The sequence below is a fragment of the Saccopteryx bilineata genome, chromosome 3 (assembly GCF_036850765.1).
Source record: "Saccopteryx bilineata isolate mSacBil1 chromosome 3, mSacBil1_pri_phased_curated, whole genome shotgun sequence".
Classification (NCBI taxonomy): Eukaryota; Metazoa; Chordata; class Mammalia; order Chiroptera; family Emballonuridae; genus Saccopteryx; species Saccopteryx bilineata.
The window spans coordinates 271,359,325-271,380,325 of NC_089492.1; the positions used below are offsets into that span (position 1 = coordinate 271,359,325).

General features: G+C 50.4%; 1 protein-coding gene across 10 annotated transcripts in view; it reads right to left on the bottom strand.

Annotated features, from left to right (window-relative positions):
• Nucleotides 1–21,001, bottom strand: part of PTPRU (protein tyrosine phosphatase receptor type U) — an 81,383-nt gene that overhangs the window by 15,134 nt on the left and 45,248 nt on the right. For 4 of the 10 annotated variants that reach the window (XM_066269859.1, XM_066269855.1, XM_066269854.1 and 1 more), the window contains exons 15-20: nucleotides 18,381–18,410; nucleotides 15,358–15,515; nucleotides 5,739–5,929; nucleotides 4,957–5,032; nucleotides 4,390–4,466; nucleotides 2,701–2,718 (exon numbers count right to left, since the gene is read on the bottom strand). In XM_066269859.1, the coding sequence (XP_066125956.1) occupies nucleotides 2,701–2,718; nucleotides 4,390–4,466; nucleotides 4,957–5,032; nucleotides 5,739–5,929; nucleotides 15,358–15,515; nucleotides 18,381–18,410 (550 nt within the window). The remainder of the gene's footprint in view (nucleotides 1–2,700; nucleotides 2,719–4,389; nucleotides 4,467–4,956; nucleotides 5,033–5,738; nucleotides 5,930–15,357; nucleotides 15,516–18,380; nucleotides 18,411–21,001) is intronic. The other 6 variants (XM_066269860.1, XM_066269858.1, XM_066269856.1 and 3 more) reach the window with 3 other exon arrangements.

Genomic DNA, 21,001 nt, shown 5'->3' on the forward strand with positions numbered 1-21,001 from the left:
GAATTTCTAAGGCAGAAGGTGGTTGTACTATAAGAGGTTAAGAATCTTATCCTTTGAGCCAAGTTGACCTGGAGTCTTCTCACAGCTCTGCCAAAGTAGTAACTATGTGCCTCTGGACATTAAAAGGATACCTCTCAGCCGCTCCTGTGCACACAAACTTGCTGGGGATCCAGTTAAAAGGCATATTCTGAAGCCGGAGGTCCGGGTGGGGCCCAGGACTGTGCATTTCCATCCACCTCCCAAGTGGTGCTGAGGCTGGGCCTCAAAACACCCTCTGATCAGCCAGATTCTTGGCCTCCCTAAGCCTCTGCTCTCCTCTGCATACGAGGCTAAAAGCGAGGCATACACCTCAGAGAGTCTGCTATATACCCACATACCATTCTCATGAAAACGACTAAAACATAGTCAAAGATACCAATAACGAAAAGCCTCCCAGACTCACGTGCCCTCACTACTGGACCTTCTCCAAATCTAGCCTAAATCCCTGCTGCTGTCTCCCTAGCCACTGCCTCTGCTTCAATTCTTCAGCAGAGCTGGGGTCAGAGGAGAGGCCCAAACAAAGGTGTTACCAGTGCTGCCCCACCCACCCCCAGTGCTGATCAAGCTGGGAACAGCTACTTCACCTTAAACCCATTTGCCTGCGAAGCCCCATGAGAGCAGGAGCCTCCTCTCATCCATCCATCTCCATCTCTGCGGGCCCAGCTCAGTGCCAGCCCCACCCATATGCCAGTCAGCAAATACAAGTTTTTACACAGATAATCCTCAGTATCTGCATATTACCTTTTGTTTGCATACATGTATTATATACAATCATACGGCAAAGAGGACAGTGAGGTAGAAAGTTTAAAATAATTGGCTTTCAAGGAAGACAAGGAACTCACCACGCACAAACCCACTTTAGAAACCAGCATTAGGAAGTACCGGTCCTCACACTCCAGGGCATCAGTGTGTCCTCGGAGTCGGAGCCAGTCCCCACCCCTCCCTGCATCTTCCAAGTGGGTGGTGCTGGGGGGCTGACTGACTACTTGTATCCTGGGTGAGACACACACACACCCCACCCCACCCCCCCGTGGCATCCCGACGCTCCCTGAAGGGAAAGAACTAGTCTAGCGTTAGAATTGAGGGCTCAGGCTGGGGTAGAGGCTGCCCAGCTCCACGTGGTTGTGAACAAGTCACCTAACTTTCCTAAGTCTCAATGTTCTCATCTGCCAATCGTGGGTCCCCACCTCGCAGAGTGCGGTCAAGATGGCGGGATATGCCAAAGGTGCCAGCGCAGAGCAGGTGCTCTGCCGGTAACACTCACGGTGACCGGCCTTTGAAGACATATTAAGCCAAGGCTTCTGAGGGTGTTTCTTAGGAGACTGACAACAAAGAGCCAAATGGGCAGGAGTGTGTGTTGCATGGAAATGGAGATAGAGGTAGTATTTCAAACTATATGCACCTCCTAATGGAGGTGCTAGGGCTGAGTGTAGCCACTGCACTTCGTGGATCTAATGCTCCACTGAAGTCTGGGACCTCACAAGCCAGCTGTGCAAGCACACTCCCAATAAGGGGCTGCCTGGGAGCACACGTGCGGCGGCTGGAAGCCTCCAGCAGGGGCGCCTGCGGGGAACTTGCACTTGACCTTAGGCGTCTCCGTGAGGTCTGGTAGTCTGATAATGAACCGTATGTTTGTGATCATACAAAAGCAAGAAAAGTATTTTTAAAAGAAAAAAAAAAAAGGAGGTAAAATAGAAAAAGTATCCACAAAATGGCAAACAATCCCATCAGGCATCAAATATTATGAAAATAATAATAATCAGAAGATCACAAGATGAATTTAGGGGTTTTTTTATAGTCTTTTTTTTTTTTTATTTTCCCATTGACTTGAGAGAAAGAGACAGAGGAAGGCAGAGAGGGAGAGAGCAAGAGAGACAGAGAGTGAGAATCAACTCGCCATTCCACTCATTGGTTCCATTTAGTGGTGCACTCATGGATTGCGTCTCCTACGTGTCTTGACCAGGAATCGAACCTGTGACCTCAGAGCTCCAGGACAAGCCACCGGCCAGGGTTTTTTTTTAATAATCTTAAAAGGCCAAAAGATGATACCATTTTTAAAAAATAGAATACCCAAAATGCTCCCCCAAAATAAAACATTCAAATTAGGGCTAAATTGAGGGCAAAGTAGTTGGGGCTGAGTTTCAAGCAAACTCGTCATGAGGGGATTTGAGCACCAGGGAAACTAGTTTTAAGGGGAGTGACCATGGCTGTCCCTGCTTCCTGGAAAACTTGACCCCCGGACAGCAGAGCACCTAGGGCACTTTCCCCACCCACCCACCCACCCACCCACTCTTCCTAGGGCCCCCCAGAAGGTGTGGCTAGTGAGAGGACTTGTAGAGCACATGGGTTGGAGGACAAAGGCGACAAGAGGTGACAGTGGCATAATAGGGCCTGGGGACGCGCCCCAACAATGCTTCCCATCTCAGGGCAGTGGCAGATGGGAGGGAACTGCTTACAACGGGGATGGTGTCCGATCGTCAGCCCCAGGTGGCCCCTGGCCAGGCTGCTGAAATGGACGGTTGGTGTTGGACACACAAGAGAAGGGGAAAGAGGACAGAGACTGAGAGAGAATCTGAGATACAGCCAGTCAGACAAACAGGAGGAGGAGGAGGACGACGAGGAGGAGGAAGAGGAGGAAGGGACGGGGAGAGAGATACTTACTTCACGGTTTATCCGAATCTTAATGATTCCAGTGAGGGAACAGTACAAAGCAAAAGAGACAGATATTAGGCCAGAGGCAGATGGAGGTGGACGGAGCACAGGCGTGGCCAGAATGGGCGATGCGAGCAGGGGAGGCAGAGCGGAGACGGTGGACTGGGTTGGGCCGGGGAGGGGTGGTGGCACGTCCCTGCTGGGGTCTAAGAAGAAGCTAATTGGGACCTTGAGGAGACCGAGGAGAGGCCCCCCTCTCACCAAAGCTGCTTCAGTCTGAGATGCCAGGCCCAGCCAGGAGAGAGGATGGGAGGTGGGGGAGAAAGCAAGGAATTCTGGGAAATAAAGGTTAGCTCGTCTGGCCCCCAGGAGGGGATGAAGAAGAGGGAGAAGACGGTCATCTCCAGAATCCCCAACTACCCCACCTCCCAAGTACACTCTTTCCTCCTCCTGCACACCTCAGGTCTTTGTTTATGCTCCACCCTACCTGGGACGTCCTTCCCATCCATCCTTCCGTCCGTCCTTCCCGGTCCTCTGCAGCCCCCCAGAGCTCTCCTTCCTCCAGGCAGCCTACCACAGCTACCTGTGGCCCTACAGCTCACTTTGCTACGTGACATTGGAGAAGTCCTTCCTCTTTTCAGGCCTGTGCTCTCCCACCTAATCTGTCATTGTTTTATTTCTGTACCTGTGTATGTGTCACCCCCGTTAGACTTTGTATGTTCATGGAAAGCTGGGAGCTGTCTTGTCTGCCTTGTTCACTACCGAATCCCTGATGCCCAGCGCAATGCCTGGCATGTCAGAGCTGCTCACAATGTATCTGATAAATGAACAGATGATTCTCTCCCACATCTGGCTTGCTGCCGGGTAAGAGGGTCTGACCAGTCCTGTCTCACCCTCCTCCAAGATTGGGGAGCAGACTCATCCCCTCTTCTTCATACCCTGCCCAGGCCTCCAGGCTGCCTGCTGTGTCTCCGGCCCCTCCCTCCGGTCCAGCCAGACCAGTTACTGCAGCGATGGCCAGAGAGCCTTCATGGTGAGCAGCAAAGGCTCTGAGACACAGACGAGCTGAGATTTGAGTCTCTTCCTCATCATGCACTAGCTGTGTGACCTAGGAGAAGTAGCTTCACCTCTCTGAGCCCCAATTTCCTCACCTGTAAAGTGAGGCCATGATGCTAACTACCTCGTAGGGTAGTTGTAGGGATTATATAAAGTAAATATTTGGTATAAAGTGCTTAGCACAGTGCTTAGAATAAATATGAGTTATTAGTACCACTCTGGTCATGATCAAAACACTTTTAACAACTCCCTGGTGCCCCTAGGGAAAAGCCCAAATTCCTTAAACTGCCATTTGAGGCCTTCACAGTGCAGCCCCTGCCTACCTTCAGCCTCACTGTGTGTCATGAGAATCCCAGCTCCGCCTCTTGGCCCCTCACCGAGAGGGGGTCCTTCCTCACAGCTAGGCCTGGCTGTCTACCCTCTCTCCTTCACTCTGCTTCACTGAAGCCCCCCTCTCAGGCCAACCCCAGAAGTCCACAGGAGGCCACCTACTCTGTCCTCTCCTGCTCTGAGCCCCCCGGCACTGAGAACGCAGCCGTTTGAACCCCCATCTACTCGCTGAAAGGTTCCTTCCCTGCCTGGACGGAGAGCCTGGAGCGGGCGGGGCCAGGTCAGCAGGGATGACAGGGGCAAGACACTCACGTCTATATAGTTGGCGTTAATGTAGTCGGCATCAGGGTCTCCCAGCATCGGGTGGAGCTTCACTCGGTGCCGATCATCTGGAAACACAGAGCAGGTGGCCATGGGCTGGGCAGGGGCTAAACTGGGGAGCCCGGAGTGGGGGCATAGAAGGAAGGCTTCCTGGAGGCCAGACGTGGGGCAAAGGCAAGGCAGCCAGGGAACTGACCAGTAGGCTCTGGGGACCATCAGGGGCAGGACAGGCCAGTGGTTACAGTCTAGACTACAGCATCGTGAAGGCCAGAGGTTGTAGGCTGCTCAGACAAGTATTAGCTGTGTGACCTTAGGCAGGGGCCTTAACCACCCAAACCTCAGTTTCCTTACCTATAAAGTGGGGTTATAATATGTCCCACTTCATCAGGTTACTGAGAGGAATAAATGAGATAATGGTGTCATGTTCGGCACATGGCTGGGCACGCGGTAGACCCTCAATAAATGGCTCAATAAATGGCTCACTCTGGCTATTCTCCCCTTCCTTCCCCCCCCCCCCCACCGCCCCAGACCCCAGGCCCGCCCTTCCCCAGGACTCACAGGCAGGCAAGGGGTCCTGCCGGCTGCCCTTGACCTTGTCTTTCTTCTTTGTGGCATCCCAGCCTTCAAAGAAGCTCTGCCAAAAGGGAAAGTCGAAGTCAGTAAGGGAGAGCAACCCCTCCACTCACATCAGACCCCGACTGTTTCAACAGGATGCTGGCGGGACCAGGAGAAGGGCCGGGTTCACGGTTAAACTCAGAGCCTGAGATAAAGTCACAGTAAATCCCGTTATCGGCTTGGTGCAAAAAAAAACCAAGCAGTGCGGGAAGAAAGTGAGGAAAGAGGGGAAATGAGGGACAGAGCTCAGAGACATTTTTAGAATCACGTTTAGGTTAAATCCGGGTGTGAGTTGGGAAAAAGGTAAAAGTGAGGGTCAAATTAAGATTAGGATAAGGGGAGTGTCAGAGTCCAGACAGAGGTAGGATGGGATTCAAATCAGAGTTCAAATGAAGCTTAGGATGAGGGTCAAAGTCAGATGGGGTTAGGTGTGAGGTCAGTGTTGGTGGTCAGGTTCATATGAGGAATAGGATAAGGAACATGATCAGGGTCCTAATGGAAATTAAAGTAAGATTTGAGGTCAGACTTCAAGTCAGGGTTAGGATATGAGTGAGAAACCAGATTAAGGCTGAGAATAGGATCAAGGTCAAGGTAAAAAAAAAAAAATAGATCAAGTTGGAGACTGTCAGAGCAAGGCTCCACTGGGTCTGGGCTGAGGGTCAGCAGGGCCAGGGTCTGCAGTGAGGGACCAGGCGAGGGGTCCTGGCCGGACTACGGCCCTGCACCTCGTACTCCTGCTTGAAGCCATAGCCCTCCGCCGTCTTCATCTGGTTGATGTGCTGCAGAAGGTCAGCCACGCGCACCGCAGGATGCAGCTGCCCTGTGTGATACGGGGAGCCCTTCCGGCCACACGGACGCCGCGGAGAGCCCCCCAGAAGGCTGCTGGCCTCAGTGACCCCACTGCCACGCTGGTCCCCTGCAGTTGGAGAAAGGGAAAGGGGTTCCTGACACACTGACCCCAGCCTGGGGAACCCCAGATGGAAGGGGGCACGGGCAACATGGAGGATGGCTGGCTTGTTCACTGGAGTCAAGCAGCCTCCCTGGGCCAGCCCATGTGACCCTCAGCAAGCCCCTTCCTTAATCCAGTATGGTTTTTCCATCTGTAAAATGAGCGGCTCAGATCACATAACTTCTGAGCGCCCTTCCGGCCCAGCCCTGCCTGCTGTGATCCTGTGGGCCCCTCACTCCATCCCGCCTCTGCACAGTCAGGACCACCCCTCGGTGACTTCCCTGAGCTACCTACATGGGGCAGACAGAGCCCATGGCAGCCCCTTTCCCCTCTCCCCCTCTTCCAGGGAACAATCTGGAACACTGGCAACTCCCGGCAATTATCCCCATTCAAAAACAAGCAAATCCTGAAATTAGCTGTTGAGGCCACCACCTCTGCAGATTAACGCGAGCACCTGAATAGAGGCGTTTTTCCTGTGCAAGCATTTCCATTGTCAGCCTGTGCAGCAGCCTCAGCCAATCAGGGAGCAGGTGGAGAGGTTCACAGTGCTACCCCCTAAAAAATAATTTCCCCTTCCCCCAGAACGACCTACTCCAGGGCTCTCTGGTCAGCCCCCCTCTAAGGACATCCCACCCTGGTCCCTGATTTCTACATCCTGGGATGTAGAAAACAACCGGCTCAGTCCCACGATCCAAACATCAGAGTGAGCGTCTCCCACACGCTTTCTTGACACCCTTTCCCCCTGTCCTGGGTAACGTGAGGGAGGGGTTTCATTCAAGGCCAGCCCTCCACATTTCTCCCAGCAGTCTCTGCCCAGCTCTGGGCTGGCAGGGGAAGGCGGGGAACTCCCAGTGGGGCCCAGATGCCAGCCTCTGCCCTTCCCTCTGCCTCCAATACCCTTCCCCTCCCGTTTTTGCCTGGTGAATTCATACTCATCTTTCAGATCTCAGCCAAAATGGCCCTCGTTGGGGAGCCCCATCCAGGGCCTGGCCTCTAATTCCTCCGCGTGACTAACTGGTAGAATGAATTCATGAGCACCAGGCTAGACTGACCTCCTGCACAGTGGCTCAACTTCCCCAAACTCCAATCCCTGTCGCTTCAAATCGAGAGAGTGCCGGGCACCTGCTTTGGCCACGGTTGGAAAACTAGCTCCAGGCAGAAAGGTGATTCAGAGGCGGGACTCCCCTCAGGTCTTTCTCTTCTCTCAGGAATCCAGGTACAGGGCTGCCATCACCCAACGTCTGAACACAATCACTTCACATCTTTTACCCAGATTTCTGGTTGCTTACAGCTAGGGAGCAAGTCAGGCGCCACTTCCGCCATCGTGGCCAGATGCCTCGAACCCTTAACTTTACAGACGAGGAAACCAAAGTCCAAACACGAGAGACCTGCCTAATTGCAGCATCTGCCAAAGAGTGTTCCAGAAAACACCAGCCATGCCACGCGACTAAGCGGTAGTCCATTAAAAAGATGAAAAGGAGGACCAAGAGGTGTCCTATGTTTTAAGGAACCCTTTGAAATCCTGGTTTAAAAGAAAAATAAGTACATTTTTTTTTTTCCTGTAAGACTCGTTAGGGCTCCCAACCTGGTAGTATGCACTTTACATCTCCAAGAGATGGGTGGAAATAAGGATTTTCAGCCCCGTTTTTCACCGCGGAGAGCTTTTTTGTTGTTTGTTTCATGAACCATCCTCAGGGAGCACAGTGTAATGTGGTGATTAAGAGACAGGCTCCCGAGTCGCACCTCAGATCAAATCCCCGCTTTGAACGTGACCTTGGGGATGTTACTTATTCTCTCTAAATTTCCGCTTTCACATGTCAAGTGAAAAGAAAAACTGTTCCTCTTCAATAAGATGATGGAAATATTGAATAAGATAAGGCGTATAAAGCACACAGCCCGGTGCCTGGCGCAGAGTGAACACCTGCAGACGCAGTCATTAACATACGAGTGGTTCCCAGAACGGGGAGGAACCCCTTGAGTCTCAGAGAGCCAGGGCAGCTGGCCGACAAGAGGAGGCCTTTCTGTCTTAGGCCTTCTCCACTGTCGGATCTCGACACAGGACCTGATCATTCTAAAGAGCATCTACCACAAACACGCCAAGTACTAAGATTTCAAGGAAAAGGATTTCTGCTGGCTTGAAGAACTCAGAGACTAAAGAGACCAACAATGCTATCGAGGGCTCTCCAAGTGGAGAAAGGGGTAAAGGAGATGGCGGGGGACCCGGCAGCTGTCCCAGGGACCCTGAGGCAGCCCCTCAAGTAGGCACGGGTCACCTTGCAGTGGCTGGAGACAAGCAGGACCCCAGCCGGCTGAGGTCCTGACTGGAAACCAGAGCCGAAGCTGGGCGGCCTCCAGAGGAGCCTGAGAGCGTCACAAGTTGTCGTTCTACAAAAGCCACTGGAAGATGACAAGATGATAAATGATAACATTGCCAAGAGGACCCTCCACTTCCTGGATCCAGAGAAGACAGGTCCCTGCTCACCTTGCTTATGAATTTCTGTGGGATTACACACAAACACATGCGGGCGCACACGCACACACACAGTCTCCCTCTCCCTCCCCACCACCCCTACCCCAAAGACCAGCTTGCTCACAACTGGCAAACCCCTAGAAGGGAGCTTCCGGGTTCTCCCAGGCTCTCCCCAGCTCCATCACGACTGTGGGCCTACGACATCTCGTGCAAGTTACCACTAGATAGCTGATGTTTTGTGTGAAGGGGCCGAGGCCCATAGAAATAAACCCTGGGTCTGGAATCAGACTAAAGTCACTTGACCTCTCTGGGCCTCAGTTTCCTGATCTGAAAAGGAGGATCCTCAGACCTTCCTCAAAGACGAGCCCCTTCCCCACTGCCATCCAGCCTCCGACACAGACAGGCCTCAGTGTTACAGTTCAGTAGCATGCTATACTTCCCCTTCACTGTCTTCAATTAGCATAAACTTTTAAGAAACCCAGACCGTCATAACAGCTAACAACAGCTAACATAGTGTTTTAATGTGCCTGGCATGATTCTTAAAGTCATTTAATCCTTAGAACATCCCTATGATGTAGGCACTGTCGCTATTGCCCTATCCAAATGAGGAAACTGTGGCCTAGAAGAGTCAAGTTACTTGTTCAGTAAGTGGCAGCACTAGGATTCAAACTTGGGCCCGCCTGACTCTCTGGCTCTGCTGTCCACCGTGCTTTCTCTGCTCCCAACTTCCTGATAAAAGGGCGTTTGTGGTGAGAAAAGAACCTGGCACTTATTTGACAAACCATTTGGCCAGAACCCACCCGCATCCACAGGGGTCAAGAGCTCTGAACGGCCAGGGCCCAGAAGGGCATGAGGGTTTTCACAGGCAAGATTTCCGAGACAATGGGGGCACATTCCAACATCTTGGGAACACCCCAGCTGGCTTCTTCCACAGCCAGCCTGCCACCATTTACACAGCATGAGAAGTCCCCATTTTAAAATTTGCATACTGAGGATGCACCACGATCCACATAGCCTTCTGTTCTAAACCACAAAAATCTGGCCAATGCTCTTTGGAGAAGAAAAGAAGAAAGTGAAGGCTAGACTAGTGTGGGGCCTGGAGAAATAAGGAGAAGGCGCTGACAGTTCCAATCTCCGGAAAATACCTTGAGTTACCCAGCTGTCACATCTTCACCCATGTCCTGCATCCCACCTTCAGTGCCCACTCCCCCTCCTCACCGTCAGTCAAATCTGATCCATCTCAGCTGGAAACCTGGCCACCCCTGCCCAAAGATGTATCTTCTCAAAACTCTGGCACACCAATGGTCCCCACCATCCACGTGGCAATTAGACTGGGCTGACTGCCCTGGATCAGTCTTGTCTCCCCAACGCATCTGTTCCTTGCGAGCGGAGCCTGGGTTTCCTGCCTCTCTCAACAGGACACAGCAGCAAGACCTGCACTCCCATTACCCTCGCTTCCCACTCTCCCCAACACCCACTTGAGTTTTCAGCTTGATCAGGCCTCTCCATGTTTTCCTTATGTGCCCACCTCTGTGCCTTTGCACATGCTGTTCCTCATCCTCAAATGCCCGTTCTTTCCTATCCCTGCCTGTCCAAATCCTACCCATTCCTGAAGGCCTAGCAAGATACAACAGAAACAGAAGTCTAAAACTCAGAAAGACCTGCATATAAATCCTAGCTATGCCACTTCCTAGCTGTCTGACCCGAACAAGTGACTTTGCCCCTTTGAGACTCTGATTCCTCGCTTGGAACATGAAGGGTTGATAATAGCTATCACGCACACACAGCCGTGGTTAAAATTTAGTGAGGAAGATCACAAAGAGAATATGATGAATAACTACATGCCAATGAATTTGAAACAAATGGAATGGACAAATTCCTATACAAAATTAACTAAGTAAAAGTGGTTTGAAAAAAAAATAGAAAGCTTCAATAATCCTTTATTCCTTTAAATAAATTGAATTAAAAGTTTAAGTTTTTTCATAAAAAAACAACAGAGATTGTTTTACAGATGAATTCCATCTAGCTTTCAAGGAGCCAATTAGTCCAATTTGCCATGATAAGGAAAAAAGAAACTTTGATGCATTTTATAAGGCTAATAAAATTCTGATAGCAGAAACCAAACAAGGATAGTACAAAAAAGAAAAACCACAGGCCAATTCCACTCAGAAATGCAGCTTTAAAATCTTGAACAATATAACTATATTGAACTTAACAATACATAGGCTGGACCTGTGGTGGCACAGTGGATAAAGCATCAACCTGGAACTCTGAGGTTGCCCGCTCAAAACCTTGGGCTTGCCTGGTCAAAGCACATATGGGAGTTGATGCTTCCTGCTTCTCTCCCACTTCTCTCTCTTTTTCTCTCTCTCTCTCTCCCCTAAAATGAATAAAGTCTTTTTTTAAATGCATAAAAAATATAATGTATCATGACCAAGTTGAATTTATCTCAGAACTTTCAGGTTACTTTAACATTAGAAAAGCTAAAAATGCCACTTGCCCCATTAACAAACTAAAGGGGAAAATACAACAATAAGGCAAAAAAGGATTTGGTAAGTTTAATGATCATTTAAAATAAAATCTCTTAGCAAATCCAATTTTTTAATCTGAGAAAACATTTCTAGCAAAAACTATATCCAACTTCATTCTCCATATTTAATGTTAAAGTCACTCCTTTTAAAGTCAGAAAAATATGCCCTGGCCGGTTGGCTCAGCGGTAGAGCGTCGGCCTGGCGTGCAGGAGTCCCAGGTTCGATTCCCGGCCAGGGCGCACAGGAGAAGCACCCATCTGCTTCTCCACCCCTCCCCCTCTCCTTCCTCTCTGTCTCTCTCTTCCCCTCCCGCAGCCAGGGCTCCATTGGAGCAAAGATGGCCCCGGCGCTGGGGATGGCTCTGTGGCCTCTGCCTCAGGCGCTAGAATGGCTCTGGATGCAACAGAGCGATGCCCCAGAGGGGCAGAACATCGCCCCCTGGTGGGCCTGCCGGGTGGATCCCGGTCGGGCTCATGCAGGAGTCTGTCTGACTGCCTCCCCGTTTCCAACTTCAGAAAAATGCAAAAAAAAAAAAAAAAGACAAATTGGATTTCATGAAAATTTTAAATTTTTGTACAGCAAAAGATACTATCCACAAAATAAAAAGACACCCCAGAGAATAGAGGAAAATATATGCAAGTCATGTATCTTATAAGGAACTAACATGCAAAATATATAGAGAGAGAATTCCTAAAACTTAACAACAAAAAGCAAACAACCTGATTCGCAATGGGCAAAGGGCTGGAATGGTCATTTCCCCAAAGAAGATTTACAAGTGGCATATGCTCAGCATCGTATCATTTGCCACTAGGGACATGCAAATAAAAACCACGAGACACCACCCACACTCCTTAGGATGGCTTCTATCCAAGAACAGAAAATAACAAGTATTGGCAAGAATGTGGAGAAAGCAGGACCCTTGTCCAGTGTTTGTGGGAACGTAACGGTACAACTGCTGTGAAAAACATGGCAGTTTCTCCAAAAAATTAAACACGGAATTACCATGTGATCCAGCAATTCCACTTCTGGGTATGTATCCAAAAGAACTGAAAGCAAGGATTCTAATAGATGTGTGTACACAGATGTTCACAGCAGCGTTATTCACAATAGTTACAATATGAAAGCAACCCAAGGGTCTATTGACAGATGAATGGATAAAAAAATGTGATATATACACAAAATGGAATATTATTCAGCCTTTAAAAAAAACCCAGGAGCTTGGCCTGTGGTAGTGCAGAGGACAGAGTATCGACCTAGAATCCTCTGGAACGCTGAGGTGACTGGTTTGAAACCCTGGGCTTGCACGGTCAAGGCACATAGGACAAACAATCAATGAACAACTAAAGTGAAGCAACAATGAGTTGATACTTCTCATGCCCCTCCACTCCATCTCCTCTCTCCATAAAATCAATAAATTAAAAAAACTTTAAGTTACAAATAAAAAAGGGAATTTTGAAAGATGCTACAGGATGAGGAAACTTTGAGGACATTTGCTAAGTTAAAAATAAGCCAATCACAAAAACACAAACACTGTATGATTTAATTTATATGAGATAATTAGAGTAGTTAAAATCATAGAGACAGAGGATAGAATGATGGTCGCTAAAGGCTGGGAAGAGACAGAAATGAGGAGTTATTATTTAATGAGCACAGAGTCTCCGTTTATAAGGTGAAAAGACCTATGAAGATGAATGGTGGTCATGGTTGTACAACATTATGAATGAATTTAATACCACTGCACTGTACACTTAAAATGGCTAAGATGGTAAATTTCACGTGATATATATTTTGCCACACACAAAAATGATGTACCATCTGCAAGAGAAATCAAAAATTTAAGGGACCTGGGGGAATACCTAGCAGAAAAATGTACAAGATTTTATGGAGAAAATAACTGAAAGACACTCAAAACCTAAATAAATGGGGTGATATATATTGTATTCATAAATGGAAAGATGGTTTCATAAGATGTGAGTTTTTCCCCAAACTGAACTATAGATTCAATACAAATCCATGCAACCAAGTTCTTCAAGAAACTTGAAAAGATAATTGTATAATCTGTAAGACAGAAAATGAGAGCAAAGAGAGCCAAAACATCCCTAATGAAGGACAAAGTTGGGAGGACTCGATGTTTCCAATATCGAGACTTAGACGATTACAGAAATTAGAAAATGTGATGTCGGCACAGGAATGTGCACACCACCGGCCAATGAAAGAGAACAGGGACCCAAAACACAACCTACATATATGTGGAAATAAGATCTGTGATAAGGGTGACATTGCAAATCAGCAGCGAAAGTATGAACTATAGCAACTGACGCTGGGACAGTTGGGTTTCCCTACAGAAATAATAAAACACGATAAAATCCTTAATTCCTATCACACACAAAAATCAATCACAGCCTGACCTGTGGTGGCGCAGTGGATAAAGCGTCGACCTGGAAATGCTGAGGTCGCTGGATTAAAACCCTGGGCTTGCCTGGTCAAGGCACATATGGGAGTTGATGCTTCTTGCTCCTCCCCCCTTCTCTCTCTCTGTCTCTCCTCTCTCTCTCTCTCTCTCTCTCTCTCTCTCTCTCTGTCTCTCCCTCTCTTCTCTAAAATGAATAAATAAAAAATAAATAAAAATTTAAAAAAAAAGAAAAAGCTTTAAAAAAATCAATCACAGACAGATAAAAGATTTGAATGTGAAATCAAATTAAAAGTTTTAGAAAAAGTAAAAAATATTTTATGATCTTACATAAGGAAGTATTCTGTAAGAAAATACAAAAAAGTAGAACTCTAAAAAGATGGGTGAACTTGACTAAACTGAAAATAAAAGCCTGTTCATACAAACACACTATAAATAACCTGCAAAGATGAGTCACAAATTGGGAGAAGATATTTGCAATTCGTAAGTCACAAATGATTATCATCCTAAATATATAAAGAACTTTTAAAAACCACTAAGAAAGCAACAGAAAATTAGGTAAAAGACATGAACAGGCATTTCACGGAAGAAGAAACCTGAATGGCCAATAATGATTTGAAAAGATGTTCAATCTCATTAGTAATCAGAGAAATGCAAATTAAGACTATAGAGAATTACCATTTTATGCAAACTAGTTTGGCGAAAGTGGAGAAGGCTGGCAAATTTTGATCTCGATGTAAAGAAATGGAAACTCTCCTGCACTCTGCTGGGAGCAAACACAGGCAATGCTACTTTGTAAAACAATTTGGCACTGTCTTACCAAGTGGAACAAGCACATTCCGTAATCCAGCAGTTCTAGAATCTCCTACGCAGGTGCAAGAGACTCATTTCAGAATGTTCACGCAGTTCCATTTGTAATAACAGGAAACTGGAAACAAAGCAAATGCCCACGGATGGCAGAATAGAGAAATAAATTGCCGTATATTCAAACAATGGAAAGCTACACATCAGAGAAAATAAATGAACCATTACAGCGAAACATCCATCTGGGTCAACGTTGGAAACATGATGTGGAGTTGAAAAACAGAGTGAGTTTTCATTTTTATAAAGCTCAAAAGCAAGCAAAATTCTACAGTGCACTGTTTGGGGATGCATGCCCATCTGGTAAAACTACACCCCCCCCCCAAAATCAAGAAAGCTATAAACACAAATTTCAGGGGAATAATTACATATAAGAGGGAGGTAGGCCATATGGGACAGGCACCTAGGTGACGTTCTAATTCGCCAGTGGCGTTCATTGGTGTTTGTTGTATTGTTATGACTTTATGATCTTCATAAACTTTACATATTTTCTTTTGCACAAATCAGCACTAAACAGAAGAAAAAGATGTGTGGTGAAGTGAGTTATGACCGACGCCTGGCACATACAACTGGTTTGCTACGCTTCTCGCATGCCAGGTACAGCACTAAGGACGTACACACATTATCTCATCTTGTCTTCAGGCAAGCCTCCCAGCAGAGAGTACGGGAAGCAGACAGGCAGGGAGGATGAGCAACCTGCCCGAGGTCACACAGCTTCTGGGATCTGAGATGCAAATCTAGGTCTGTCAGACTTCGGATATCCCTCTTAGCCACTGAGCTCCATCCAGCCCCTCACACAGCAGGCGCCCGTAAACCAGGAGACTGCGCTGATCCCCTCTGACCACTCAGCATCACCTCCCCCTCTGAGTCCCTGGAGCACCTCCCACAGTTAACACATGTGACCTTGTATTCCTCCTCCGAGCCCCTGTTTAATTCCTCCATTTCCCTAAAGCTCCTCCCGTACAAAGGTCATCCCTGTGTCTTCTCTGCATTGCCAGGGCCGATGCTGGTCCCCAGCAAGTGGACAAGAGGTGCTTCAGTTTTGGTTGGGGATATTATAGAACTTATCTGACACGAGGAGCCCCAGAGCCATGAGGAAGGGACCCAAGAGCCAGGCACTCACCACGGGGGCTGTAACCATGGGCGTCCATGAAGGAGAGGCCCAGGCGCTCATCCTCCTGCAGGGTGCTCTGGTCCGTGAAGCTCCGGTCCACAGCGCTCATCATGTGTGTCTTCTCCTGGCGGTAATTGACCGTGGCCTTGGTCATATTCACTGGCTTCCTGCAGAGGGGGGTTGACGGGAGACACGGGTGCTAAGCTGGGCAGGACAGTCCCACAGGTGGATGATGAGGAAGCCCAGCAGTCAGGAGTCATTCTAGAAGCATCTCTGGATGCTGAGGGGGCTCTGCCTCCATCCTTCACTCATCAGACCCAGAGAGCTGCTGTCTCCCCCACAAGAGACCCTTTCCTGGGGACCTCTGCCGAGAGCAAGGGGTGGATCAGCAGTGGGGACCTAGCCCCCAGAGCTCAGGAAATGGGAGGGAAAATCACCTGGGCCTACTTTGGTGTCACACCAGACCGTCGCCCCACCCCAAACCAGGAAGAGGGCTGCCCCACTCCAGCTCCAGCATGCCCCATGTCCGTCCTCCTTCCCCCGTCCTCACCGGACACCTGCCCTGGGAACTCCTTTTTCTCGTGTCATGGGATGGATCGTACCCTTCCAGCAGAGGGTCTGGCTAGTGCTCAGCCAGTGCTCAGGAGTCATCTAATGAGCCAAGAATAAACTCCAACCACGGTCACTTCTTATCCCCCGAACTCCCAGGATGGTCCCACCACCAGCCACTCTGGACTTGCATAGAGACCCACACAGGGTCTGTGTTCCCGCCACTGTCCACCAGTCCATCCAACTGTTAGAAGCAGCGCAGGGAGAAGGTCCCGTCCCTCCTGAGAGGGCAGAGCTTCTGGATACAGCCCTGGGCAAGTGCCCCACAAGGCCCAGGCCTCCAGCCCAGGTGAGGAAGGTAGTTTGTGACTTGGAGAAACAGAGGAAAGTGGGAGGGAGAACAGGATATGGGGAGGCAGGGGACACAGGTCCATGACCAAGGGGCCAAGCAGCAGCAATGGGAAAATGGCTTGGGACCCACTTGAGACTGAAGAAGAGTAGGGGCCCAATCATAGGGAGGGCTCAAGACGAGGGAACTATTCACTTGCCCGGCCCTACAGCACGCAAGATATGGGGCAGAACTAAGAAAGGACTCTCAGGTTATGAAGGCTTGGGGACACTGAGCTTTATGGAGACAAAGAGGTCAACAAAGGGATCTTCCCAGACAGGCAAATCCCAATAAGCCTGTCCTGGCTCAAGAGCTTCCAGGGAAGGGGGTGAACCGGAGCACCTCTGGATGTTCCTTCTACCAGGACCCCAGTGTCCTTCCTGTGCTAAAAAGATGACTCCATGTACATGCTGGGGACAATTCTGCAGTGCACTGAGGTAGGCACTGCCTTCTCAGCCTGAACCAGAGACGGCTCCGTGGGCCCAGGCCTCCTGCTCCCAGTCCCACCTGCAGGCTCTGGCCTCCGCCCTCACTGTGGCCCAGGGCACAGCTAAAGGCCCCTTTGCGGGGCAGGTAAGGAGAAGCCTCTGTGCCCCTCACCTTGGTCATTAACCTGAAGGAGAAGGTGGAGGAGGAGTGAAGGGGAGGAAAGAGGTGAGGAGGTGAAGAGAGGGAGTGAGAGAATTAAGATGCAGAGGAGGGAAGGAGAATAAAGGGACAAGGAGAAAGAGAGATGCAGAAAGGGACAGGGGACAAAGAGGGAGGAACAGGTAAGACACTAGCAAACCACAAGCAAGAAAGAGGACCACTGACAGAGGACAGACAGGCAACCTGGCTGACAATGGTGCCCAAGGAGGACCCGTCACACGCGGACACTGGCCTAGACGGCAGTCCCCAGTGGTGTGTCACAGGCTCTGTTCCTGCCCTCCTGGCCTCCTTGGAAGAACTACAAGCACCAACCAACTAGATCCACAGGAGACAGACCCGGAGGGACACCGAACACACCGGCCCCGGCTGACCTCAGGGTGGGATTAAGCAGACAGAATGTAACACAGACACTCTGGAAAGTTCTGCATTTCAGCTCAGAAATCACTGCCCAGAGGGGGGAGGGAGAGCCGCCTGGTCAGCAGTTCCTGTACAAGCCCAGCTGGGGGCTCTGATGGTTAACGGGGTGTGGCTGCTGGAAAAGCTAGGATGACACTGGGTGATGTCGACGCAAGTAGAGGGCCCAGGGAGGAGGAGGTGAGAGTCCACCATCCTCTCTCTGGGCTGGTCCGGGACCACATGAGCCTGCTCCGCAAGGAGGGAGAACAAACAAGTTTGGGGGAATGTTCTAGAAGGCTTGCAGTCAGAAAAGACACAGTAGCATCAGGAGGCCGTGGAGTCTGATTGGGGGGCCTGGGTGGTAACCCCCACTGTGCATTTCCTGTAACCTCTGATAGGTCCCCTAACCTCTATAAGCCTCAGTTTCCACATCAGTAAAACAGGTTCATAGTTCCTGCTTCTCAGGGTTGGCGTGAAGATTCTGTGTAAAGAAGTGAGTCCAGAGGAAGCGTCCAGGAAACGGTGGGTCTGAGAAGCCTGGGGTCACTGGGCAGAGAAGGGGCTCCTGGTGACCTGAACACTGTCTGCACTGTGTGGAGAGCTGCCAGTGTGGGGACAGGCCCGCCCCCAACACACACACACATGCACACGGCTGTGGACTCCCAAGAGAGCTGTGTGAGGACCTGTCTGGACGTGGACTGCGGTCTGACGTCAGGAAGTTCCGACCAGCAGGAAGGCTCAGGAACACAAGGGGCTGCCTCAGGGGGTGAAGGAACACAGAGGCTCAGGGACAATAAGTGACCTGCCTGGGGTGACAGCAGAGCCAGGTCTGAACCAAAGACTCTGACTGCCAAGCCAGTGCTTGTGACCCCCACGCGAGGAGGATGACCGAGAAGACAGTCAGAGCAGAGGAGGAAAGCTCAGAGACAGAGGTAGCCATGAAGAAGGGGCTGACACCAGGCCAGGCAGGGGGTAGGAGCCCACGCCCAGCTGGAAGGGGTAGGAGGGCTCCCAAGGAGGTGCCAGGACCCAAGGCAGTGGAGCTACTTACGGGTAGTAGGAGTAGGCATAGTGGTCTCTCCTGGCAGCGTGCAAAGAGAACAGCACAGTTGGGCCCAAGGTCCTTCCAGAAGGCTGGGCCCAGGGCAGCGCCCAGCCAGCAGGGAGGAGCGGGCTGCTTTCCAGGCTGGGGAGGGGGCTGGCCAGGGACCAGACAGGTTAGAAGGGCCTTCCTTGTCCCAAGGGGTGGCCTGGCTCCATCATTAAGGAGCAGAACCCAAGACCCCTTCCGGAACCTTTCCTTAGCCTGCTACTGGAGTGCGAAGGAAGTGAGGAGGTCTGAGGGAAACAGAGCTTTCAGTCATTCGCACACATGTACACAGAAATATTTATATATACACTTGCACACCCACTAGAGGCAGACACACTTGGATACACATGTACTCTATATACACATAGAAATATGCACTGACAATCACAAATGCACAGACTCACATGCACACAGTACTTAAATACATACATTCATACATACACATTCACAAATACACACAAATGTGTACACTCACACACAACTCCCCCCACTCACACACTCAAGGTCACTATACTCGCCCCTGCAGATAGCCCCCACCCTCAGTCCCAATCCCCCTCACACCTGCAGGCCCCTCTGGCCCTGAGGGGACAGCTGTTTGCATGCACCTGTGCCTGGGAGAGCACGAGTGGCTGGGCAGGGAGAGGGCAGGGTGGAGAGAGCTCAAGGGCAAACCTGGGGCCCCCTCGCCCACCCAGTCTGCCCCCGGGGTCCATTAAAGGAGCCAGGTCACCCTTCACGGGAGCCCAAAGCACTGCTTGAGACAAGAGCTGAGACATGACCACAGAGCCCCCACAGAAGGGGGGCAGAGCAGGTCTGATCCCCACTTCACAGGGGAGGGAGCTGAGGCTGACAGTCACGGTCTTCCCGGGACTCTCTGGGGTCACTAGTGGAGTCCAGAGCAGGGTCAGGACGCCAGAGCCAGCTCCCTCCGCAGGCCCTACTCAGGCACATCTAGGGGTCCTCCATGCACCTGCCCTACATCACCCCATCGGCACAGACCCCAAGGAATGGCCTTCCCCAAGGACATCCTGCAGATTGGGGGAAGGGAAGGAGAGAGGAGGGTAGGAGACTGAGGGATCAGCGAGAGCAGGTGTTTGGCTAGTCACACAGCATGTTTCATCCATCCAGTGACAGAGGAGAGGGTCTATGACCCTGTGGCTGGTCACAGGCCCTGACCAGGAGGCGGGTGGCTGAAGGAATAGCATTCTCTGGTCTCCCCAGAAGTTAATTTCTCCAAAAGGGCCTTCCTTGACCACTCTCCCACAACCACAAGCTACATTATGTCCCCCTTTACCCTCTCTCTGCCCCCAACCCAGGCACCCTGTTCTTATCCATTTCTGCTTCCTCTTCCTCTACTTTAATGCAAGGCTTCCACTAACTACAAAGCACAAGAGGATTCTGCCCACAGATAGATCCGGGGGGCCCAGGACAGTGTCCAGCACTTTACAACCCCTCAATGAATAATTAATTGAATGAGTAATCAATAAATAAGGAAAAAAAATTAAAAGCTCTCCATCTCTATGAGCTTCCATTCCTCCTCTTAATAAGTGATGTTAATAATACCCCCACCCAACCCCTTCCCACCCCCAGGGGTTGTTGTGAGGTTCAGGCAACTGGAAGCACATCCTCAGCTCTTGGGAGGGGGAAGTGGAGGGGACAACACACCGCCAACAAGACAGAAGTGTTCTCTGTCCTCACAGATGCAAACGTTGAGCAAAGCACTGCAGGTAAGTAAGTGAAAAAGTGCCCGAAAAAGAAGTGCTGCACAGGGAAGGAGGAGGGGCTCTGGAGGGGCAGCAAGGGGATCTGACCCGGCCTGAGTTCGAGGGTCTGGGGTCTGGCTGGGACAAGCCAGGCCTCCCCTCCCAGCCCTGGAGTCCCAGGGCAGATTCAGTCAGTTTCATTGTCCACACAGGCAGGACAGGATGGAGAATCTGACATCTCCCTGCTGGCCCTGACTGTGTCCCATAATCCCCTATCCCCGGCCACCTCTTTTTTCCAATAAGTGTGCACAGGGGGTTACTGAGGAGCTGCCCTCCCACAGCAACCTCCTAACCTACCCACTACATTTGGCCTGAAGAGCCCCATCCCTGCCGGCACTGCTCGGTCCCATCACACCCACAGTACAGACTGGGGAGCCCTGAGGAGCACAGTGCACCCTGCAGGCCAGGTAGAGTGTGGGGAGGGGAGGTAGTGACATGCTATAGAATGGGTCTGAAAGGCTTTTAGAGGAAGGGAGGATCCTAGAGGCTTCTGGAATTGCAGCTGCATAAGTAGAGGGTTTCCTGGGGCCCTAGCATACCTCTGGCTCACCGTCTCCTGGGCCCAATGCTCTCTCTGCAGAGATGGGTGACGTCCCCCACTTTGCCAGTCCTCTCTCCTTGAGGGTAGATTTTTTTAGGGCCTCAGGCAACACCTGCAGACCCCCCAATGTCTGACTCCTCCCTTACACTCCTCTCTATCTGTCCCACTCCCCAGGCCCCCAGAGTGAACTCCCAGGCCCCCTGCTGGGGAGAAGGATAGGGACTTGCCACTTAGGCACCTACTCTGCCTAGCATGGTGAGGCCCTTCACATCTCCAGC